Source organism: Polypterus senegalus, chromosome 1, assembly GCF_016835505.1.
Source record: "Polypterus senegalus isolate Bchr_013 chromosome 1, ASM1683550v1, whole genome shotgun sequence".
NCBI lineage: Eukaryota > Metazoa > Chordata > Cladistia > Polypteriformes > Polypteridae > Polypterus > Polypterus senegalus.
In genome coordinates, this window is record NC_053154.1 from 181,174,660 (window position 1) to 181,201,116 (window position 26,457).

Genomic DNA, 26,457 nt, shown 5'->3' on the forward strand with positions numbered 1-26,457 from the left:
CTGACTTTGCAGGACAGGGAAAAGTAAACCCGTGCATGCAGTGTGTGATGTCTCAGATAAAGAGGAATACGAGCTGCTTATTGATGCAGTAGGAAAGGAACAACCCTCTGACGCTGAACAAGCCTTTGTAGACATATCAATAGGAAAGCAAGGTGTAAAGCTTAAGTTTAAATTACGTTCATAGACACTCTGCCGTTAAATATTCGCAGGCAAATCCACAACTTAATACCAGGAATGCCTGTTAAACATCTTAGATTCATGAGTACCGATTTGGGTAGTGATCACTTAGATGAATGAAACTTATTATCTTTACAACGATTGATAACGAATATGAGATGGTCAGGGATAGACTAGACAAACAAGGAATGTAACTTGAACACAACACATCCTCCAAATACGAACCTGATTGAAAGAAATAATGATAATCATATCATTGATGACAGCAACACTCATAACAGTCACAAAACAATTACATTGACCATCATGTTACGTTATTTTTAAAATGTTTCCTTTTCTTTTTCATAACTTCTTTAACACACTACTTCTCCGCTGCAAACAGCGGGTATTTTGCTAGTCTATATAGAAACGGTAACAGAATGTACTGCACACTACGGACTTTGTCACAATTTCCAATCATTTTCTGCTTCAGCTCAGGCATAGGTAAACACCTCATTCATCAGCTGGCTATTAAGCTGAGGAACAGAAACTGCTATTTGCAGTTCCCAGAAACCTAAGTATGTATGTACTGGCATGTCATTTCAGGGAGTATAACTGGTTGGGTTGTCAACACTCTCAGTGATCCAACAGCAAAACCAGCATATGTCTTTGAATGTAACTGGCAGCTGGTACAGCTGCACAGTAAACTCAGTTACAGGTAAGCAGCTAGGTACAGACCTTTTTGTTTAGCTAATGAGAGGTATAGCATGCCATTGATAGTTTCCACCTTCTTAAGCATGCCTTGCAGTTGTGCTGTCTAAATAGCACAGGTGCTGGGAGGGTGATCCCTTAAGGAGATATTGCACATTGCTGCTGAGGGACCAATCGTCAGTGGTGGATTTTTCATGCCATCACTATGCCTTTCCAACTCTATTAGGTATTGTATCATTACCAAGAACTTCAGGATGTTTAAACATTGGGTCAACACACCTGCGTGTCATTCTGGTTTAAATTATTTTTGTTTAGTGATTAAAAGTAATATTCCTAAACTGTTACTGTATTAATTTCTTTTGAAACTTTACTTCTGTAATATAAGTGATAAAGCATTAGACATTCTTGCAGATATTTCAATCAATGTACATTAAGTGCAAGTTCTGACTTTTGTACAAAATTGGGTCACAATTATAGGCAGGAACAGAACTTTTTCATAACTCAAGGACTGTATATAAACTGCTCAAAAAAATTAAAGGAACACTTTGAAAACACATCAGATCTCAATGGGATATCTATACTGATATAGACTGGGTAATGTGTTAGGAACGAAAGGATGCCACATCGTTTGATGGAAATGAAAATGATCAACCTACAGAGCCCTGAATTCAAAGACGCCCCAAAAATCAGAGTGAAAAAATTATGTGGCACAGTGGCAGGCTAGTCCATTTTGCCAAAATTTAATTGCAGCAACTCAAAATTGTACGCAGCACTTTGTATGGCCTCTGTGTTATTGTATACATGCCTGACAACATCGGTACATGCTTCTAATGAGATGACAGATGGTGTTGTGGGGGATCTCCTCCCGGATCTGGACCACGGCATCACTGAGCTCCAGGACAGTCTGAGGTGCAACCTGGTGGCATTGGAAGGACCAAAACATAATGTCCCAGAGGTGTTCTATTGGATTTAGGTCAGGAAAGTGTGGTGGCCAGTCAATGGTATCAATTCCTTCATCCTCCAGGAACTGCCTGCATACTCTCACCACATGAGGCCAGGAATTGTCGTGCACCAAGAGCCACTGTACCAGCATAGGGTCTGACAATGGGTCCAAGGATTTCATCCTGATACCTAATTGCAGCCAAGGTGCCTTTGTCAAGCCTGTAGCGGTCTGTGTGACCCTCCATGGATATGCCTCCCCAGACAATCATTAACCCACCACAAAACTGCTCATGCTGAATGATGTTACAGGCAGCATAATGTTCTTCATGGCTTCTCCAGACCCTTTCACTTCTGTCACGTGCTCAGGGTGAACCTGCTCTCATCTGTAAAAGCACAGGGCACCAGTGGTGCATCTGCCAATTCTGGTATTCTATGGCGAATGCCAATCGAGCTGCATGCTGCTGGGCAGTGAGCTCAGGGCCCATTAGAGGACATGGGTCCCTTGGGTCACCCTCATGAAGTCTTTCTGGTTGTTTGGTCAGAGACATTCACACCAGTGGCCTGCTGGAGGTCATTTTGTAGGGCTCTGGCAGTGCTCATCCTGTTCCTCCTTGCCTAAAGGAGCAGATACTGGTCCTGCTGATGGGTTATGGACCTTCTATGACCCTCTCCAGCTCTCCTACAGTAACTGCTTGTCTCCTAGAATCTCCTCCATGCCCTTGAGACTGTGCAGGGAGACACAGCAAACCTTCTGGCAATGACACGTATTGATGTGCCATCCTGGAGAAGTTGGACTACCTGTGCAACCTCTGTAGGGTCCAAGTATCGCCTTATGCTACCAGTAGTGACACTGACTGTAGCCAAATGCAAAACTAGTGAAGAAACAGTCAGAAAAGATGAGGAGGGAAAAATGTCAGTGGCCTCCACCTGTTAAACCATTCCTGTTTTGGGGGTCATCTCATTGTTGACCCTCTAGTGCATCTGTTGTTAATTTCATTAACACCACAGCAGCCGAAACTGATTAACAACCCCCTCTGCTACTTAACTAACCAGATTAATATCCCATAAGTTTCATTGACTTTATGCTATACTCTGATTAAAAAGTGTTCCTTTAATTCTTTTGAGCAGTATATATATATTCAAACATAGATGTTATATGCATGTTTTTACATTATGTGCTTTTTATTTATCTTATTATTATCATTATTATTTTTACTTTTTTACTGGATGTTTGTAAAGCATGAATTTTCCATGCACTAGTGTTTAAAAGACGCATGTGAGGACTCGAATGAAACACTTGAAAACATGGCTGTTCGAAAAAACAGGAGGACAGAGGATGTAATTTGATTGTCCATCTCTCTTTTACAAAAATTCATGCCTACCGAGTCTGAATGTTGTTTACAAATTTTTGTCATATACAAAATTATTATTTAGTGCTCAACACCTCCCATAAAACAAAAATGGTTTGTATTTTTTCCACCCATCATGAAGCCAGTCCTCCTAAAGCATCCTTCAAATATCTAATTAATCTTATCATTTTGTAAAGCTGTAAAACTCAGAAAAAAGTTATTACATTTTTATCCTCAAGCCACATGGCTTCTTGATGCACTGAACTTACCTGCCAGAGAGATGATGGCTTATTCTGTTCTTGGCACTGCACAGGAGGTATCTCAACACTTTGTGCGTCTGATCCTTTATCCACTCGATATCTTCTGGCACATCTGGCAGCCATTCCAGTAACCTTAGAAACAGAGTATAAGTAGATTTGCATACAGTAACATATATGTTCACAGTAAAAAAATACAAAATTTGTAACACCAGCCTATTGAAATGGCACCCCAGAGGCAACCTCCAAGAGGCACAGCCCGTGGTCCCCTCACACCATGAACCTGTACTCAGCTCTCTCTAGGGAGGTGCCCTGAGCCCTCATAAAGTACTTTCTTCCAAGACTCTAACGCCCAGCCCATACAGTACCGAGACACTTCACAATATTAACATAATGCTGGGATGTTTAACAAAGCCATGCCTAATCAAACACGTGGTGATTTAAAACAGACCTATGTTCCCTAAGGGTGCAGTAAGTGTGTTGTATTCATGTGTGTTAGTTACTGTTATCACTTGTTATGGGTTTGAGCACTGACAGCTTTGATAGCGTTGATAACTCTTTTTTATTTAGTTAAATGCACTTTGTAATGTGCCCGAGTCATATATACACAGTGGTGCAATGGTAGTGCTGCCGCCTCACAGTAAGGAGATCATGGGGTTCACACTGAATAATTCTAATAATAACCAAAATAGGGTGGCACAGTGGTGCCTCGCAATTAGGTGACCCGGGTTCGCTTCCCGGGTCCTCGCTGCATGGATTTTGCATGTTCTCCCCGCGTCTGCGTGGGTCTCCTCCGGGTGCTCCAGTTTCCTCCCACAGTCCAAAGACATGCAGGTAAGGTGCATTGCCGATTCTACATTGTCCCTATTGTGTGCTTGGAGTGTGTGTGTGTGTGTGTGCGCTCGCCCTGCTGTGGGCTGGCGCCCTGCCCAGGGTTTGTTTCCTGCCTTGCGCCCTGTGTTAGCTGGGATTGGCTGCAGCAGAGCCCCGTGACCCTGTAGTTAGGATATCGTGGGTTGGATAATGGTTGGATGGATGGATAACCAAAATATTTATTTTATTTTAAAAGGGAAACAAATCTTATTGCTAATACTGTGCACATTTTTGATTTTATGCACTGTGAGATGTGCCTGGGTTGAATATGACCAAATGGCTCCATTATATTTTAACAAATTCCTTCCTTTTTGTATGCAGATGGAAAGTTTCTAAAATGTGAAATACACTTTTAAAAAGTCTCGTTATGTAAGGTGTTCAACAAGAAAATTTTCTTCAGAATTTTGACTACTCTGTCAGATCTTTTTTATAAATGTCCTGCTGTTGTGATATTTAGACCAAAGCTGCACAAAGGATTCACTATTCATCAGTTTACTGTACAGGTTAAGCACAGTGTCTTTTCAATTATACTCCAAATCCTGTGGCATTTAGTATAAAAATGAATACTTGCTTTAATTAAACAGAACATTGTTTGATTGCTGACAGTCACAAGTTCACTACGTTATACAGTGTACTCTCTAGCAGCAAACGTATCTTTATTTTAAGCATTACCTAATAGTTTCCCTTTCTATGTATAAACCTATACATTTATTTACATTGCTCTTCATCCTCTGCCAAATATGAATATGGTTTAAGCTCCTATGCACTGATTTATCAATCTTTGGGGCATTTTCTAATTAAAGTAATTTAGTTTAATTTGTGAATCTAAATAACTTGAATGCTATTGTAAATATTTATTTAAATATTTTTTACATTAAAAAGAGAAGCAGACCCAGCAGTGATTCATATATTTCCCAGCTTCTGACATGTTCTAACTCACAAGGGAATCCACACCACAAGTACCTTATCAAAAACTGCTTTTAAATAAATGTATATAATACTTTTCTAAGAAGTATTTTTTGTTGCTTCTTCATATTAAAGTTAACCACTGCTACTGAATAGTGTCCTAATATGTGCTACAAGTAAAGTAGGAGACAAACACAACCTATCTAAATATTGGCTGGAATATGTATCAAAAAAGTAATTTACCAGTTACAACCAAGTATTGTTTGGATAGCCCTGGTTCACTGTCATGCAGAGGAAACATTGCAACATTCCTTTCTTCCCTGAGTACAACATATGACTGGTAGGTAAGCCTGCATTCTTAATCAGCAAATGAATAAACTAAGTCCAATTTTTTACCTCACAGTAAAAGAGATTGCTGACTCTAAAGGTAAAGTATATGGTAGCATCATTACAGAGGCTAGACGCATTGGCAGAAGATTTGACAAGGAACGGAATAGACTTCTCTTCTCTGTGCAGGCTTCCATCAGGGCTGTGGGAGTAGCAGAGCAGAGAGATACAGGTTATCAAAATACAGTAATTATGAAAGATATTCTTTAAAGAACAATCTGATGAATGTGAAGACCAACATTACTTCAGCAAAAAAAAAAAAACGATTTTAAATGCTGATTTCAAACCCAGAGCCATCTGAAACCCATATACATCATTATTTAAATAGTGCACAAGTGTCCAAGTACTGTATAAGCAAGATGTAAATCTGCACTTTACTGAAAATACTATAAAAATGTTTCAGGAGTAATATGTTTACAGGTATATAACAGTTATAGCATTTTATATTCATTTCCATCTTAAAAATGAGGTGTGAAAGTATAGCACCATATTACCTCTGTATTAATACAGTATAAAAATGAAGACATCTTCTCCAGTTCTGTGAATGTTGTATTTCAAAATCAATACCCTGCCCATTAATATTGGATCTCAAATATACTCAGCAATCTTCAAATAAACTATATTACAAAATTCTTAAACAGGCACATTGATACAGTACTAATGATAACAATTTTAGACATTTAACACACTGTTGTCTATACTAATTAAATTTTAAACAGGGAGCAAATACAGTAATCTTCATTGGAGGCTTGAATCATTACTCGGGCAAAGCAAATAGCTTCTCAGGTATTAATAAAATAAGCCTCTTTTGAAACCTTCTTCTCTTGTAGCTTGTTACTGTGCTTATTTAATACTCGTGACTTTGCTTCAACTGACTTCCGTTGGCCATCCTTCACAGTATGCTAATGCTGTTTTGTGAGTTTACCTGTGACATTTTCCATGCTCTTTTTCACTTACTGAACTGGACAATTTTCCAAACTTTCATAATTATTTGTTTAAGTACTCAATTTCTCAAAATTACCAAACTCAACCCATTTTCTGCCTTTTATTTATTCCCATAGTTTCTTTCTTTAAATTCTTTTGTAATTCTCCTTTTTCTTTATATATTCTCTTAGGCAACTCCAATCCTTGTATTAAAGTACCAAGCTGCATTTACAAAAAAATGAAACTGCTTTTTGTGATAGCTACCAAATAATACTCCGCTGATGACTGACATTTACATTTATTTGCTTGGCAGACGCTTTTATCCAAAGCGACTTACAAAAGAGGTAAACATCGAGTAACATTAGGATAGGGCCTGTTAGTGTAATAGGACAGGTAGCAAAAGTTGATTGCCACAAGTGAAAAGATGTGATAACTAATAATTTACAGTCATAAATTATAATTGATAAAGCAACAGATAAACCAACAATATAAAGGATCACAGAGCAAAGGATTTTTTCTATCAATTAGAGAGATATTCAAAGAACAGGTGGGTTTTCAATTGCTTCTTAAATACCAGTACATATGGAGGTAGGTAGCTGTTCCACCAACTGGGACCTACACAGGAAAAGAGTCTGGACTGAAACTTGTTACCACACATATGTGGCATCATCAGATGCTGTTTACCAGCATACCTCAATGGGCGAGAAGCAGCATAGCACCTCACCAGTGTCTCCATATACTCAGGTGCTGACCCACTGACTACTCTGTAGGCAAGCATCATGGATTTGATCTTAATGCGTGCTGCTACAGGGAGCCATGTAGGAACCAGAAGAGAGGAGTGACATGTGTCTGTTTTGGCAGGTTAAATACAATATTGCTTACTTGCTTTTAAAATTTTATTAATGTTAAAATGTACATGTATTTTTTTTTTTATTTTATCGTACAGCAATGTCTGATGCTTGCTTAAATGACCACTAAATGATGCGTCATCTGTCAATATATGATGACAATATGTGATTATCTGGACTCAATCAACTTAACCAATAGAGCTGTAAATTTCAGCACCTCAGAAAATCCCTCTTTGCTCTTCACCTATATACAACTAATTATACCAAAATCTTCTTTTATTGCCCTTTTTACTATTTACAAGCTCTCTGAAACACTTTACGAGACTACTTTGTGGTTCTGTACCTCTGGAACAATGAAACGTATACAGTAATTCTGGATAAGCCATACACATTTCAACAATGACGTAACATTCTCAAACCCCATTAATCCACTGCGAGTCTGGACCCTATCCCAGGATCAACAGAGCCTAGGCAGGAGCCAGCCTCAGACAGGGCACTAGTTCTCAGTAGTATCCATTCACACAGATATCCATATGCACTAAAAGCCAAATCAGGATTGGCAATCAACCTCACATGCACATCTTTGGGGATCAGAGAGCGGACACTCAAACTCACCACAGATGAAGACCGAATATGGGATTCAAACCCAGGACACTGGATCCATGAGGCAGTAGCACTGAACATTGAGGCGCCATGCTGCCCTAATTTCTATGTTATAGCGATCAATTTAGAGGGTCAACTTCTGAGATCAAAATGTATGGTTTTTATAGTGCCTATTTAGAACAAACAGGGAGTAAGTTTACTTTTGAGGTAAGATGACAGCTCTCTTTTGTTGATAGAGGGCTTTCAGGGGGTTTAGCAGTTGGTGCTGGAGAATCAGAAAAAAAACGTGTAGATGAAGTCATCTTACAAATGTTTTCCACAAAGGCAAGCACTCATTGCATAGGTCATATAATAATACTAAAGGCTCATTGCTAAAAGTTTTGAGATAATATATTTAAGAGCTTTTAGAGTGGAAGAGATTTTCATTATTGCCTGGGAATCCTTGTTCCTCCTGCTTCAACATCTGGCTTCAACAAATACTATTTATTAAGATGAATATACAGAAGAACTAATAAGGCTTTTAATAGCAGAAATCAATATAAAAGGATGTAAGGGGGCAGTGCCATGAAAAAGTCTTTGCCCTCTATCTATTTTCTGTTATTGGAAAGTTTGCACACTTGTCAGATCTTGAATCAAAATCAAAAACTGTAACTGAAAATTAAATGAAAACGACAGGTAAAAATAATATCAAGATAAAAACAAATTTAAAAAAATTGTCTTGTTTGTTGAGTGTATGAAGTAAGGAAACAACTGCCAATAAGAAATCAGCAGTATTTTAAACATATTAAAACTAAATTTAAATATCAGGTAAAAAAACACAGGCTGCACCCTTTTAAAATACAGTAAAAGAACATTCCCATATCTGTTTTACCCAGTTCAAAATTGTAGATGCAAGACAGCAGAACCTTGTAATTTACAGAGTAAGGTTCAATGAACCCTTACAACCTGTAAAACCAAACAAGATTACTTGCTTAACCTTGCCAACAATATATACTGTGCAGTATATGGATTTTAAAATTCTGTTATTCAATCAAGAGCTGCAAATGTACAACAAAAATTTACATCCTTCAACAACTTCTAGGGAAAACTGTAGATAATCCAGCACCAGTCCTAAACATGGAAAACTAACTTTTTATAATTGTGCTTTTAAAAGAGGAGTTCTTTTACTAAACTTGTAAGATGCATTTAGAAAATGAAACACCTGTAGAAATTGTTTTAAAGTGAACTAAAGGATACGTTTTTATGTATTTACTTATACAGAGCTTCAACTACAGCTAATATTAAATAGGATGTTGAACAAGTGTGTCCCTTTCAGTTACTAACAGTAAATAATCTCTATATGTATATATAAAATCCAACGTCTGCCTGTCTGCTTTTCACAAGAGAACTACTTAACAGATTTCGATCGGGGTTTTTTCTGTAATTTTCTTGAACATTCCTGTTGATTTTGCAACTTCTCTCATCACACCAAGAATCATAGTTCGCTTGCAGGAGCAATATATTTGTGCTAATCTGAGACAGAGGCTGCAGGCTGAAGGGAAGGGGAAGCGTCACATCAGGAGTAGGGAGCCAGGCAGGGCCATCCTCACTGTCTTCATATTCACTTTTTTTGATTTAGATTACTGAATGATTTGTTTGTTAGAATTGAAGTTTCTTAATTGTAAAGATGCCAGGATTTAATTTAATTTATTAATGGCTTACTAATTATCATCTTTGGGACACACTAACACAGAGATCTATTTCACAGTAAATACTCTTGAATACACCCAGTGATGTAGCTATAAGATAATAACTCAGCACCTGACTCTGCAGGAACTCTTCCTTTTGCAGTCTTTATTTACCTCTATGCAATCTTGGTGGCAAATGCTCAAAAATATGATCTTCTATATCAGAGTTTTCTGTGAAGACCTCAACAATATCTTGTCCTTCTTCTTCATCTCTCTCAGCAGAAACAGCAACAGGAATCTGGAGTGGTCGTCTAAATTGAAGAAGTCCTGCAATGTGAAAGAGAAGTAAAATAAACAAACAATAAAGACCATACTGTTGTGAAAGAGGATAATTTATTACATAAACAATCTGAAACAAAACTTATCACTGTCTACTTTAAATGACAGGGTTCAGTTTGGTCAGTTTAGGCCAAATAAATGATAAAAGTTGTTTCTTGTGGAATTTCAAGCATGTCAATCTCAATATAAAATTTTAGCAACTTATGTTGTCTTCTCCAATTTCCCTGAAATAAATGAATACATTGAACCTGTGCCAAATTAAAAGCACATTTCTGAGTTTCACATTCTCAACTACTTTCTCACACCTTCATTATCTCTTAGTTCAGTGTTTCTTAAACTTTGGGTCAAATGATATCAGAATTTGGGTCATGTGGAGTCATAAATTACAATAGTGAATACAATACTTAATGAGAACAGGTTGTAAATGATTTGCTGAAAGGGTTATGATGGGTTGCTGCTTGCAAAGTGGATAACAATCCCCCATGACAATGATCATCTGCAATTCTCCAAAGGGGGACAACAATTGCATGCGACACTCCAACGGTGATGGAACGGATGACAATCAGCAACAGTTCCACAAGGTTGATGGATCCTCTGGATGGTGCTCCATGGCGATTGCAGGTCACCAAGACAAGCGAAATGCAAAATTGGGTCGCGCAAAAAACAAAAAACAAAATTAAAATTCACTGTTTTAGCTACATTAATATAATTTTTTTTCAATTATTTTTTTCTACAATGTAAAACAGACAGCCTGAAATTAAAAATGCTGCTGCTAATGTCTTTACTAGAAACCTGCACAAAGGCTACATTAACACTCAGCTCACTTAACTACACTGTCTATCTCTGCAATATATTCTTATCTTGAAATCAGACTAGTAACAAATGTAGCTTTAATTCTCAAAACCTCAAAGTCTGTCTTTGTACTGCACCCAAGTACAACCTCTGGAACACAGAAACGTATACAGCAAGATAAGCTGTGCACATTTCTACACTGACATAACATTCTCAAATGCAATTAATCCAATCTGAGACTCGAGCCTATCCTAGGATCACTAGACCCAAGGAAGGAGGTAACCTTGGAAAGGCCAATAGTCCTCAGCAGTCCCCATTGATGCAGACACCCACAAGTACAGAAGGTCAATTCAGAATTGGCAATCATCCTCTGATGCACATCTTTAGAAATAAGCTTGATGTCACCCAAACTCCACACAAACAAAGGAGCAAGTTTGGGATTCAAACCCAAGACACTAAATCCATTAAAGTCAGACCAATTAGAGCTTTGGTATGTATCTTCATTTACAGTGGATGATGTTTTCATTAATCTGTAGGATTCCAGGTTCATGCTGCAACATCTAGCTTCAAAAAATACTTACTTCTATATATTAATGTCGATAAAGTGCAACAATAAGCCTTTTCAGAGTGGAAAGCAATAAAACAATAGAAAAGGATAAAGCAGAACAGTGCTATGAAACAGCCTTAGGCCTCTTCCTCTTTTTAGTCTTATTGGAAATTTTTGACACCTTCAGATATTGAATCAAAATCAAAAATTAGGTAAAGGGTATGAAAGTGAATAAACAACACTTTATTTTTTACTTATTTAATTTATCTAGTGAATCTTTGCAGGAGTGACAGCAAAATGATGTGAAATGTGAATGTATGATGATATGGGAACGGACAACTTGCAAAAATTGAATGAACAATAAACTATACTCTGTATCTGGTAACTGTGGAGAATGTCCAACCACCTGTTTGTGAGCTGAAGATGAAGAATATTTCAGTTATATAGCAATACAATGACCCAAAACACATTTTCTAAATCTCCTGTCAACTGTCTTTGATACAAAAAACCTAAATATAAATGCACAAAACACAAAAATATACTTCTTCCTAAATGTGGTGCCAGCAATTCAATAATGCACACCACTGGAACCATTTTGTTCCAGTCTCTCATGCAGCAAAAATGTCTCAATGTACACTATGTTAGGAACTTGTCTTTAAATTTCTGAAAGTGCAAACTAATTAACTGGTTACTTGCTACTAAAAAAACACATGCTTTTATAGATAAATGTTTCATGTAACTAAACTGCAGTCATAGGGTTTCTCTGAAACTCACCATTTTTTTTAATGAAATACATGGCATCCTTGTAGCCTTGTCGACACATAGCTTTCATTACCTAAGTGAAGAAAGCTAGGTTAGAATATTAACTAATAACACTAAGTTTATGAGTATTCTTGCACAAATTACTGATTTATTACTGAACAGAAGTTCTTTAAAATGTAATACTATTTGTTTTGGATAAGAGCATTTTGCTCATTTTGTAGCAATTAGATGAGCTGGCTCAAAATGAAACTTCCTACCTGAGGGTCTGGAGGAAACAGAGCCTTAGATAAGCGGTATAGGTTGGTTAGATTGAACTGGATGCTGGTATTTGTAACCCGCAGTTCATGGATATTAGTTGAGCTGTCTCGAGGGCAGATGTCGCTCTCCCCAGAGAATGGAGAAACAGTAATGGTGTTCTTCATTTCATACTGTGGCAGGTTATCAGTAATTCCACCATCGACATATCTCTGTGGAAGGAAAAAAGTTATAAGAAATGCAAACAAACTTAAAATTAGATGGCATATATTTTTCAAGAACTTTTTAAGATCACATTTCAGTCCCTTTGCAAAAACCACCATGACTATTTGCAAATTGTGTTAAACGACACTGTAAGTAAATTATTTATCTGCTCTAGATCCTTATCCTTATATATAATTTAATACTATCCATATGTATGGTGTTCGTGTCAATACCTCGACTCAATACAAGTTAAAACCATGCAATGGGACTCTGCCTCTGTAGTTAGAATATAACGTGGCAAACGCGGACGCAGTCTTGCATTATTTGGCTAAGACTGTTCGAATGCTTCAGTGATGCCGGTGGACGGCCGAGTATCGTAAGTCGGTGTTGGATCGAGCAGTTAACAGTAAGTTTGGTTGGTTTTTGGACCGTTGGTTTGGTGGGGCGTACTTTCCAGGACTAGCATCGTAGACTGACTTAAACCCTTCAACACCTCCGGAACCGTAAGTAATTTAGAACGTATCGCCATTTGCTTGGTACGTCAAAATCTATCTTTGGGCAGTTTGGTTTTAGCATTCGTCCTTCTGACATCTTTTGGCAAACTGTGTAATGACGGCTGGGTATTAACAATGGTCGTTGTTTAAATTTTAGCTGATCTCAGATCTAAAATGATCACACCAACATAATTATTACTCCGACTTTGATTAGAATCGTAAAATACGTTTTTTTTGAAAATTTGTTTCCTGGAAAAAATCAAATAAAGGTGTGGCGAAGAGCTGAGTTCACGTCTCGCAGCCCCATTTAAACAGGAAGCTCTTCATTACATCGGCCGAAAAGGTCTATTTTAAGCACAAATCAGTGCCATGATAACAAAATCATTTCAAGGACTTAAAAAACAAATAATTCTTTGCAGAGAAAGTATGGATTTCACAAACGTAGCTCCCAGTCGCTTATATATATTACATTTTTTATATATATTATATATATATATTATACTAGCAAAATACCCGCGCTTCGACAGTGGAGAAGTAGTGTGTTAAAGAAGTAATGAAAAAGAAAAGGAAACATTTTAATAATAACGTAACATGATTGACAATGTAATTGTGTTGTCATTGTCATGAGTGTTGCTGGCATATATATATATATATATATATATATATATATATATATATATATATATATATATATACGTATATACACACACACACACATATGCATATATATACATATACATATCTACATATATACTGTATATACACATATAAATATATACAAATCTACATATATATATTAGGGGTGGGACTCGATTAAAAAAATTAATCTAATTAATTAGAGGCTGTGTAATAATTAACCTTGATTAATCGTATCTAATCACACATGAAAATTTGCCCCAAATCGCAAATGTTTTTTTTTTAATTTAAAAGGGTTTTAGTGGGTGACAGAATCATATAATAGACATGGACATGAATATTGTAAACTCAAGCTCTTTTAATTTTTGAAAAAAAAAATGCATTTAAACTGCATTTCAATTCAAAACAGAAACAAAAATATCATCCCTGGCTAAAATTGGGCAGACTTAAAAAATAAAGTGGTATTTTAAGTACATTTTCAGAATGGTATTGTCTTTAAATAATAAAAAAAAATTCAACATAAAGTGCAGTTTTTCTTCTTAAAAAATAAGGCAGAAACATAAAAGGTAATTTGACCAGCTTCACCTTTAAACTCTGAGTAACCTTAGCCAAAATTATTTTGTACATTAGGCTAAAACAGTGTGATCATTGAACATTTTTTAATTAGATGTAATTAGAATTACTAACGGTCACAGAAGTCCAATGACCCCAGTAAGAGCCACAAAGTCCACTTTCTGTAATGCATCTAATTTTGCTTGCTTTTCAGTGTGCACAAAACCATGCTTTTATCAAGGCTACCATTGGGTAGTATTTTGAAATGAAATTTTCCTCCAATTAGTTGTAGCGACGCGCTTTATTCCGACTCTAACATTTTTGTAGCTCTGATGTGTGCATCAATGTAATCGATATACCAGGAAATCAAGCATTGACAAAAGTTCCCCTTTGCTTGGAATTGAAAGTGTGATTAAATGCGTTATTTTTTTTAACGTGTTATGGAGTACATGCATCGAAGCTTCTCAGCTGTGCTTGTGCTAAGAAAAGGAAACATTTTAAAAATAACAAGATTGTGAATGTAACAGTTTTGTGACCATTATGAGTGTTGCTGTCATCAAGGATTTGATTAAAATTTCTTTCAATCAGGTTCGTATTTGGACAGTTTGCACAAAACCACGCTTTTATCAAGGCTTCCGTCGGGTAGTCTTTTGAAATGAAATTTGCCTCTGATCAGTCTTAGGAACGCGCTTTGTATCCATTATTCATAAAGCTTCAATTGGTGATCTGTCTTTCTGCGTTAACCACATATTTTTTCATACGTCTCAAACCAAGGGGATGCGAGGGTAAAATGAATCGGGAAGCGCGCGTACATACTCAGTGCACACCCTGTTGAGAATCGAACCTCGGACGTCGGTGCTAGAGGTGAAGTCTCTACCATTGCGCCACGGCGTGTGGTTTGTCTATTTGAGAGTATGTAGATATATATACCCGCGCTTCGCAGCGGAGAAGTAGTGTGTTTAAGAAGTTATGAAAAAGAAAAGGGAACATTTTAAAAATAACGTAACATGATTATCAATATACAGTAATTGTTTTGTGTTATGAGTGTTGCTGTCATCAAGGATTTGATTATCATTATTTCTTTCAATCAGGTTTGTATTTGTAGAATGTGTTGTGTTCAAGTTACATTCCGTGTTTGTCAATCGTTGTAAAGATAACAGGTTTCATTCATCGATTCATTTCTTACTGCATCAATAAACAGCTTGTCTTCTTCTTTATCTGAGACGTGACACACTGCATGCACGGGTTTTTTTTTAAAAACACTGTCTTCCTTTAGTGGGACATTCACTTTTTCCACCGTGTGCTTTGTTTCCGCAGTAGCTGCACTTATGAATATGCTTGTATGTATCACACGCTTCATATTTTTTTGCTGCCTTCTTAATTGTGTAATTCGGTTTTTGTTCAGCACTCTTTGGAACTGTTGCTTTTTGTCTGTGCACTGCGTCATTTCATGTGAGTCGCTCGGTGTACATGCATCGAAGGTTCACAGCTGTGCTGGTGCCATCTTGTGCGATGTCCACGGCTGTATGTAATGTTAGCTAAGACCCAGCACTTAAAAGTTTCTCTCGCAGTTTCGCTGAGTTTGTGCCAAACACCACCCTGACCATCTCATCTTCCTCTGCATAAGCACAGTCCTTCACCCGTGAAAATTTAGCGGCAGTGTTTCTATTGGATTGCTCTGACGGACGGCCTTATATGGGCAAGCACTAAATTATGTGGGAGGCGTAACTCCGCCTCCCACGGGCATCGAGCAGAAGTCTATTATAGTATATGGACGAAAAAATAGGTTCCAGTTATGACCATTACGCATAGAATTTCGAAATAAAACCTGCCCAACTTTTGTATGTAAGCTGTAAGGAATGAGCCTGCCAAATTTCAGCCTTCTACCTACACAGGAAGTTGGAGAATTAGTGATGAGTGAGTGAGTGAATGAGTTAGTCAGTCAGTGAGGGCTTTGCCTTTTATATCTATATCTATATCTATATATATATATATATATATATATATATATATATATATATATATCCATCCATCCATTTTCTAACCCGCTGAATCTGAACACAGGGTCACGGGGTCTGCTGGAGCCAATCCCAGCCAACACAGGGCACAAGGCAGGAACCAATCCTGGGCAGGGTGCCAACCCACCGCAGATATCTATATCTATATCTATCTATATCTATCTATATATATCTCTATATATATATATATATATATATCTATATATCTATATATCTATATATATATCTATATATATATATATATATATCTATATATCTATATATATATCTATATATATAGTGGAGGAAATAATTATTTGACCCCTCACTGATTTTGTAAGTTTGTCCAATGACAAAGAAATGAAAAGTCTCAGAACAGTATCATTTCAATGGTAGGTTTATTTCAACAGTGGCAGATTGCACATCAAAAGGAAAATCGAAAAATAACTTTAAATAAAAGATAGAAATTGATTTGCATTTCATTGAGGGAAATAAGTTTTGAACCCCTACCAACCATTAAGAGTTCTGGCTCCCACAGAGTGGTTAGACACTTCTACTCAATTAGTCACCCTCATTAAGGACACCTGTCTTAACTAGTCACCTGTATAAAAGACACCTGTCCACAGAATCAATCAATCAAGCAGACTCCACACTCTACAACATGGGAAAGACCAAAGAGCTGTCCAAGGATGTCAGAGACAAAATTGTAGACCTGCACAAGGCTGGAATGGGCTACAAAACCATTAGCAAGAAGCTGGGAGAGAAGGTGACAACTGTTGGTGCGATTGTTCAAAATGGAAGGAGCACAAAATGACCATCAATCGACCTCGCTCTGGGGCTCCACGCAAGATCTCACCTCGTGGGGTGTCAATGGTTCAGAGAAAGGTGAAAAAGAATCCTAGAACTACACGGGAGGAGTTAGTTAATGACCTCAAATTAGCAGGGACCACAGTCACCAAGAAAACCATTGGAAACGCATTACACGCAATGGATTAAAATCCTGCAGGGCTCGCAAGGTCCCCCTGCTCAAGAAGGCACATGTGCAGGCCCGTCTGAAGTTTGCCAATGAACACCTGAATGATTCAGACAGTGACTGGGAGAAGGTGCTGTGGTCTGATGAGACCAAAATAGAGCTCTTTGGCATTAACTCAACTCGCTGTGTTTGGAGGAAGAAAAATGCTGCCTATGACCCCAAAACACCGTCCCCACCGTCAAGCATGGGGGTGGAAACATTTTGCTTTGGGGGTGTTTTTCTGCTAAGGGCACAGGACAACTTAATCGCATTAACGGGAAAATGGACGGAGCCATTTATCGTGAAATCCTGAGCGACAATCTCCTTCCCTCTGCCAGGAAACTGAAAATGGGTCGTGGATGGGTGTTCCAGCACGACAATGACCCAAAACATACAGCAAAGGCAACAAAGGAGTGGCTCAAGAAGAAGCACATTAAGGTCATGGAGTGGCCTAGTCAGTCTCCGGACCTTAATCCAATAGAAAACCTATGGAGGGAGCTCAAGCTCAGAGTAGCACAGAGACAGCCTCGAAACCTTAGGGATTTAGAGATGATCTGCAAAGAGGAGTGGACCAACATTCCTCCTAAAATGTGCGCAAACTTGGTCATCAATTACAAGAAACGTTTGACCTCTGTGCTTGCAAACAAGGGTTTTTCTACTAAGTATTAAGTCTTTTTTTGTTAGAGGGTTCAAAAACTTATTTCCCTCAATGAAATGCAAATCAATTTCTATCTTTTATTTAAAGTTATTTTTTTGATTTTCCTTTTGATGTGCAATCTGCCACTGTTGAAATAAACCTACCATTGAAATGATACTGTTCTGAGACTTTTCATTTCTTTGTCATTGGACAAACTTACAAAATCAGTGAGGGGTCAAATAATTATTTCCTCCACTACATACATACATACAGTGCATCCGGAAAGTATTTACAACGCATCACTTTTTCCACATTTTATGTTATAGCCTTATTCCAAAATGGATTAAATTCATTTTTTTTCTCAGAATTCTACACACAACATCCCATAATGACAGTGTGAAAAAAGTTCACTTGAGATTTTTGCAAATTTATTAAAAATAAAATATGAAAAGCACATGTACATAAGTATTCACAGCTTTTCACTCTGTCAATGTTCTTGAGTGGCCCAGCCAGAGCCCAGACTTGAATCCGATTGAACATTTCTGGAGAGATCTTAACCGACGCTTCCCATACAACCTGATGGAGCTTGAGAGGTGCTACAAAGAGGAATGGGCTAAACTGGCCAAGGAAAGGTGTGCCAAGCTTGTGGCATCATATTCAAAAAGACTTGAGGCTGTAATTGCTGCCAAAGGTGCATTGACAAAGTATTGAGCAAAGGCTGTGAGTACTTATGTACATGTGATTTCTCAGTTTTTTTATTTTCAATAAATTTGCAAAAACCTCAAGTAAACTTTTTTCACGTTGTCATTATGAGGTGTTGTGTGTAGAATTCTGAGGAAAAAAATGAATTGAATCCATTTTGGAATAAGGCTGTAACATAACAAAATGTAGAAAAAGTGATGTGTTATGAATACTTTCCGGATGCACTGTATATATATTGTGGCAGGATGCCCAGGAGGACCGGAGGAGGGCTTGTACCTCCTCTAGACCGCGAGGGGGCGTCTGCCCTGGTTATGTTGGGGGCCACGGGTAAAGGGCTTGGAAGCCCAGCCCTGTAGGGACCCGTGGCCACCGCCAGGCGGCACCCCGGTGCCTGAATATCCCTGGAGCCAGCACTTCCGCCACACCAGGAAGTGCTGGGGGAACACGACAGGGGACACCCGGACGGCTTCCGGTGCGCAGCCGGCACTTCCGCCACACTGGGGCATGTCTATGGAGGAGTGCCGGGAAGCAGCTGGAGCCCATCCGGGTTCCAATTTAAGGGGCCGCCTCCCTTCAGTCAAGAGCGGAAGTCGGGTGGAAGAGAGACGGAGCTGGAGAGAGGACTGGAGGCGGCCAGAGAGGCATTTTGACTGTGTGGCCTGGACTTTGGGGGAATGGTGCAAGAGGCACTGGGACGTGCACTGAACTAAATATTGTAAATATATTGTAAATAAACAGTGTGTGGTGGAGCCAACGACGGGTTCAAGTCCACAATATATATATATTGTGAGCCAGAGGGCTGATCGCACCCCAAATAGAGACAAACGCCCCTGGGAAAACCACAAACCCTGAAACACTGACTACCCTCACATTGCTCCTTATCCTTGCACTATAACTGTGACCCAAGCGTAATACAAGCCTCGCGGTACTCCGCCGACTTATAAGCCTTTGGCGCCTGTCAGTTTTGGAATTGATTGTTTGCTTTTATCTCTCTCTGCTCCTAGCGGAACTGTCATCTCTGACTTGTCATGGAGCACGTTTAAGCTCATGTGTTTGCGGTGTTTTAATAAAAAACCCTTCTTGTTTCTACGACCTCCTGTGTCTCTGTGCAAATCTGTGACCCAAGCGTGACAAGTGGTACCAGGAGTGGTTGCACAGATGGATGCCGCCGAAGACTTATTTCAGAGGTCTAAAACTTATGCACTTAAAAACTGGAAACTAAACATGGATGACCCAATCCGTGTGCAAATTCAAGATTTGATACATAAAGCTGCAAGGAGGCGTTGCTGGTTTGAAGGAGACGTGATGGAAACAGTTGTGTTTGCGTGAATATATTACTGGCGGCATACCTGAAGTTCTTTGCACAGAGATGAATTTCTACGTACATGATATTAAATCATTAAGATTATGTGCAGACGATTAGAGGGTTCACAGTCCGCTTGGAGAAAGAGCGGTGGATTTTGTGCTGCGGTGGATTTGTGCTGCGCAACCTGTGAACGAACGTCCAGGACATTCTCGCCGCTTCGATCGACAAGCTGCAGGACCTGAAAATCTAATGGGGTCAGGTAGGACCCGGGAAATCCAGTCGTAGATGAGACGCCTGTTTCTGGGGAGACAGCGGCAACAGCGGCGAGGAAACCGTGGACCTACAGAGCACATCGACGTGGACGTCGAGAGGATATTTCGGAAACGGAGCCGACCGTAGATGTTTCCGGTGTGATCAGCTCGGCCATTTGGGAAGAGAATGTCGCTTGTCTCCAGCTCATTCAATGGAGATTGGACTGGCCGAGATTTGTTGCTCAACTATTACATATCCGGATGGAAAAGATGGCTTGTTGATCCCGGTGAAATTGGGGGCAGAGAAATCTCAGCATTGTTAGACTCGGAAGTGACCTTTGTATTGTGAGACGAGACTGTCTTAATGAACAATGCCTTAGAGACTGTGAGACTGTAAAAATACGCTGTGTACATGGTGATGTTAAAGATTATCAGACTTTACTTCTTCCTTTAACTTATAGGGGTCGCCACTTTAAGGTTTGGTCTGCCGTTTCAGACTCGTGCCCTTGGCCATTACTCATAGGACGGAGAAATGCCCTTTTTCCAAACTGATTAATAAATGTAAGGGACCAGTAGTCCAGTCCACTAATGAACTTAGTGGGGGAGAAGAAGAAGAAACCAAGACGAAGAACTGGTAGCGGCGGGAAAATCTAGAGCCCAACTTAGATATTGAACCCGATCTCTCCAGCGAGACGGAGGAGGTCACCCCCGACAATCTTCCAGAATGGGCTGGTCCTTCTACATCTTCCCAGATTGCAAACGCCTCGAACACAAACCGGCGTTAACGAACAATCAGATTTTGTGCGTTTGCAGCATACTGATAGCTCATTAGAATATGCATTTAAACAGGCTGCCCTGCTAATGACTCTTATTACCAAGAGCGTAATTCCGGGGTGTGAAAACCCCACACTTTATAGAAAAGGACGGTTGCCTTTTCAGAGTGATCTCAGATCATTTGGAGGGGGAATTTATTGAACAACTGGTGGTACCTGAAGCACATAGGGAAACTGTTTTGCATCTGGCACATTCACACATCTTGGGGGGGCACCTCGGTGCCGACAAAACTAGAGACCGGTTATCAAAACGATTTTATTGGCTTAATATGGGAAAAGATGTTGAACGATTTTGTACTTCATGTCCAGACTGCCAGATCGTCTCTGCTTATAAGCCTCCTCGGGCTCCCCTTTGTCCTATGCCCATATTGGAAGTTCCCTTTCAGCGTGTGGGATTAGATATTGTGGGACCATTACCTAAGACTAAGGATGGGTACCAATATTTGCTGGTGTTGGTTGATTATGCGACACGATATCCAGAAATGATTGCGCTGAAAAAGGCCAACTCTTCAACTGTAACCAAAACACTATGTGAAACTTTTACTCGTATTGGTATCCCTAGAGAAATCTTAACTGATCAAGGCACACCTTTCACTTCTCGCGTGATGAAACAATTGTGTGACAGCTTTGCTATTAAGAAATTGAGTACTACTGTTTACCATCCTCAAACGAATGGTTTAACCGAGCGATTTAACAAAACATTGAAACAGATGATCAGGCGAGTTGCTCATAATGATCCCACAACATGGAACACTGTCCTACCTTTTGTTTTGTACGCGGTGAGAGAATCACCACAAGCGTCCACTGGCTTGAGTCCCTTCGAGTTGTTATTCGGCAGGTGGCGAGGCATCCTGGATGTGGTATGCGTGAGGAATGGATAGGAAACGAGAGAGCAGCTAAGGTCCAAGCTTTGCAGATCGACTAATTTCGTTGCAAGACAGAATTTCTATGCTTTCCTCTATTGCTGTGGAACACCAACAACGAGAACAGGAAACTCAGAAGCGTCTTTACGATAGGCGCAGCAAGCTCCGTGAGTTCAAACCTGGCGATCGTGTTTTGGTACTGGTTCCCTCGGATCCACACAAATTCTTAGCTAAATGGCAGGGCCCGCCATTATTGAGCAGCTTATGAGTCCGGTAAATTACAAGGTTAGAATACCATACATTTTCTGATGCAGCTAGACAAAAACAACTTCATGACGCTGCTGGCAAATACACAAAACAATTACTTTGACAATCATGTTACGTTATTTTCAAAATGTTTCTTTTTCTTTCCTTCTTTAACACACTACTTCTCCGCTGCGAAGCGCTGGTATTTTGCTAGTGTATGTGTGTGTGTCACACACACACATACACTAGCAAAATACCCGCGCTTCGCAGCGGAGAAGTAGTGTGTTAAAGAAGTTATGAAAAAGAAAAGGAAACATTTTAAAAATAACGTAACATGATTGTCAATGTAATTTTTATGAGTGTTGCTGTCAACAAGGATTTCCTCTTTATCTGAGACATCACACACTGCATGCACGGGTTTACCTTTCCCAGTCCTGCAAACTTTAGCGAAGTGGTTCAATTTACCAAATTTTTTACACTGTCTTCCTTTAGCTGGACATTGACTTTTTCCACCGTGTGCTTTGTTTCCGCAGTAGCTGCACTTATGAATATGCTTGTATGCGTCACTCGCTTCATATTCTTTTGCTGCCTTCTCAATTGTGTAATGCGTTTTTTGTTGCGCTCTTTGGAGCTCTTGCTTGTTGTCTGCGTACTGCGTTCACAGTCAGTTCACGTGAGCCGCTCAGAGTACATGCATCAAAGGTTCTCAGCTGTGCTTGTGCAAGCTTGTGCGATCTTGCGATGTCCACGGCTTTATTAATATTAGCTAAGACCTGGCACTTAAAAGTTTCTCTCCCACTTTTGCTGAGTTTGTGCCAAACACTATTCCATCCCTGACCATCTCATCTTCGTTTGCATAAGCACAGTCCTTCACCAGCAATTTTAACTCCGTTACAAAGTAATCAAAAGTCTCGTTTATACCTTGTATCTTCTCACTAAACTTGTATCTCACTAATATCGTAATCGTCTTAGGCATGACAAACATCTTGAAGTGGCAGCGTGTCTATTGGATTGCTGCTGACGGACGCCCTTATATGGGCATGCACTCAATTATGTGGGAGGCGTGGGTATGGGGGACGCAATATAGGCAGGCAGCCAACTACGTGGGAGGCGTGTTGATGGGTGATGCAACTCCGCCTCACACGGCGACCAAGCTGCATGCTATGGCCGTATATATGTACGTTAAGTAGGATTCAGTTATGACCGTTACACGTAGAATTTCGAAATGAAACCTACTTAACTTTTGTAAGTAAGCTGTAAGAAATGAGCCTGCCAAATTTCAGCCTTCTACCTACACAGGACGTTTGAGAATTAGTGATGGGTGAGTCATTGAGGGCTTTGCCTTTTATTAGCGTACTAGCAAAATACCCGCGCTTCGCAGCGGAGAAGTAGTGTGTTAAAGAAGGTACGAAAAAGAAAAGGAAAAATTTGAAAAATAACGTAACTTGATTGTTAATGTAATTGTTTTGTCATTGATATGAGTGTTGTTCTCATATCTATCTATCTATATATATATCTTTATCTATCTATATATATATATATATGTTGTTCTCATATCTATCTATCTATCTATAGAGATAGATAGATAGATATAGAGATAGATAGATCTATCTATAGATAGATCTATCTATATATAGATCTATCTATATATATATATATATATATATATATATATACACATACATACCAGCGGTTGGCAGCGAGAAGTAGTGTGTTAAAGAAGGAAAGAGAAAGAAAAGGAAACATTTTGAAAATAACGTAACATGATTGTCAATGTAATTGTTTTGTCACTGTTATGAGTGTCGCTGTGATATATATATATATAGCAAAATACCCACGCCGAGCGATGTCATGTGTTAAAGAAGTTATGAAAAGAAAAGGAAACATTTTAAAAATAATGTAACATGATTGTCAAAGTAATTGTTTTGTGTATTTGGCGCAGCGTCACAAAGTTTTTTTCATCTACCTGCATCAGAAAATGTACCACAACGTCTGACACGCCTCCTTTTTAGTGTTTTCTCACAGCTTGGATTGCTGCTGTCATATATATACACACACACACACACACAAACACATACATACATATATACACATACATATCTTCATATCTACATATCTATATACATATCTACATATACACATATATATATATATACATACCCTTCTACATCATATATACACACACATACATACATACACACGCACAAATTATATATATGTATGTATGTATGTATGCATGCATGCATGCATGCATGCATGTGTGTGTGTGTATATATATATATATATATATATATATATATATATATATATATATATATATATGTGTGTGTGTTTATATATATATATTTATAGATATACACATACACACATATATACACATATATATACTTGTATGTATGTTTGTATGTGTCTATATGTGTGTGTATAGCTTTGGTCACTGTGTGCAAGGGAAAAATAATAAAATATAGTCTATAAGTTATTAAACAGTAAAACATTAACGTTTTAAGAAGTACAGGTACATTGAGCACTACTGGAGTGGTTTCAGGTAAACTACATTTTAAAGACGGTGTAACACAACAGGTAAGTAACTAACAGCAGCTAAAATGTATATGGATCATCTCTCGGTAGTAGATCCCTTTTGAAAGGCGCTACACGACGGCTGTGGTATAGAAATTACATTTTCTATGTGAGCGTTCAAATTTGTGCCTCTGGTAATGTGCCTTACCGGCATTTAAAGAAAATTAGTTTTGTGTCCTCTGCACTGTTAAGAGAGAAAGGCTTTGGTTTGGGATAAAAGGTGTAAAGAAAGGAAAGTTGCCTTTTCTTTTATATAGTATAGAGAGATGTGTTAAGCTGGCGTTATGATCGCCTTTGTGTAGACTGGTGAAACGTCCCTGCCATTAATCAGCTGTGATGACACTGTCAGTCCTCCACTCATGTGCGTGTCTTCATAATCCGAGGTGAGGATCTCATAATCGTATACGTGCAAAAGAAAGTGTGAATCGCCTTAATATTATTTTTCCGTGGTGTAGAAAAGGGGTCCGTGTTTGCACTTGTCTGGGCTATAGCGCAGGGGGAGGATGAAAAAAATTAAAAGTGCTCACTTTGACTTAAGGCAGAAGCGCAGTCAGCGTCTCAAAGGCCGGCACAGCTATGCAGCCAGCGCTGGCTGCTCGACTTTTGCTGGGCAGGAGACCACAGTTTTGCAGACACGTTCATGATATCAAAAGTCTCAGCGCTCTTTGGAGGTCATTCATATATTATATATATAGCAAAATACCAGCGCCTCACAGCGGAGAAGTAGTGTGTTAAAGAAGTAATGAAAACATTCCGTGTTTGTCAATCGTTGTAAAGATGACAGGTTTCATTCATCGATTCGTTTCTTACTGCATCAATAAACAGCTCGTCTTCTTCTTTATCTGAGACCTGACACACTGCATGCACGGGTTTTTACACTGTCTTCCTTTAGCGGGACATTGACTTTTTCCAACGTATGCTTTGTTTCCGCAGTAGTTGGATTTATGAATATGCTTGTATGTATGAGAGCGCTTCATATTTTTGCTGCCTTTTCAATTGTGTAATTGGTTTTGTTCAGCTCTTTGGAACTGTTGCTTTTATCTGTGCACTCGTCAGTTCACGTGAGCCGTTCGGTGTACATGCATCGAAGGTTCCCAGCTGTGCTGGTGCCATCTCCTGCTATGTCCATGGCTGTATTTAATGTTACCTTAGTCCTGGCACTTAAAACTTTCTCGCAGTTTAAGCAGAGTTTGTGTCAAACACCACCCTGGCCATCTCATCTTCCTCTCCATAAGCACAGTCCTTCACCCGTGAATATTTACCCGTGGCAGTTTGCTATTGGATTGCCGCTGACGGACGGACCTTATATGGGCAGGCACTAAATTACAAGCGCCTCGCGGCAGCCTGTCTATGAACTTACTTTAAAGTGTAGGTTTACATCGTGCTTTGTTTCCGAAGTAGCAGAAGTCATGAATATGGTTGTATATGTCACTCGCTCGCTTCTTATTGTTTCGCTGCCTTCTCAATTATATAATGCATGTTTTCTTCAGCGCTTTTTTAGGTCTTCCTGGTTTTCTATGTACTGCGTGATTACGTGGGAGGCGTGATGATGTCACACGAAACTCCGCCCCCACGGCGTTGAAGCTCATCTCCATTACAGTAAATGGAAAAACTGCTTCCAGTTATGACCATTCTGCGTAGAATTTCGATATAAAACCTGCCCAACTTTTGTAAGGAAGCTGTAAGGAATGAACCTGCCAAATTTCATCCTTCCACCCACACGGGAAGTTGGAGAATTAGTGAGTGAGTGAGTGAGTGAGTGAGTGAGTGAGTGAGTGAGTGAGTGAGTGAGTGAGTGAGTGAGGGCTTTGCCTTTTATTAGTACAGAT

At 39.0% G+C, this 26,457-nt stretch overlaps 1 protein-coding gene across 1 annotated transcript in view; it reads right to left on the minus strand.

Moving 5' to 3' along the window:
- pnpla2 (patatin-like phospholipase domain containing 2) overlaps window positions 1-26,457 on the minus strand; it is a 114,861-nt gene that overhangs the window by 14,694 nt on the left and 73,710 nt on the right. The window contains exons 4-8 of the mRNA XM_039764010.1: window positions 12,321-12,530; window positions 12,076-12,136; window positions 9,798-9,950; window positions 5,591-5,723; window positions 3,428-3,550 (exon numbers count right to left, since the gene is read on the minus strand). Of these exons, the coding sequence (XP_039619944.1) occupies window positions 3,428-3,550; window positions 5,591-5,723; window positions 9,798-9,950; window positions 12,076-12,136; window positions 12,321-12,530 (680 nt within the window). The remainder of the gene's footprint in view (window positions 1-3,427; window positions 3,551-5,590; window positions 5,724-9,797; window positions 9,951-12,075; window positions 12,137-12,320; window positions 12,531-26,457) is intronic.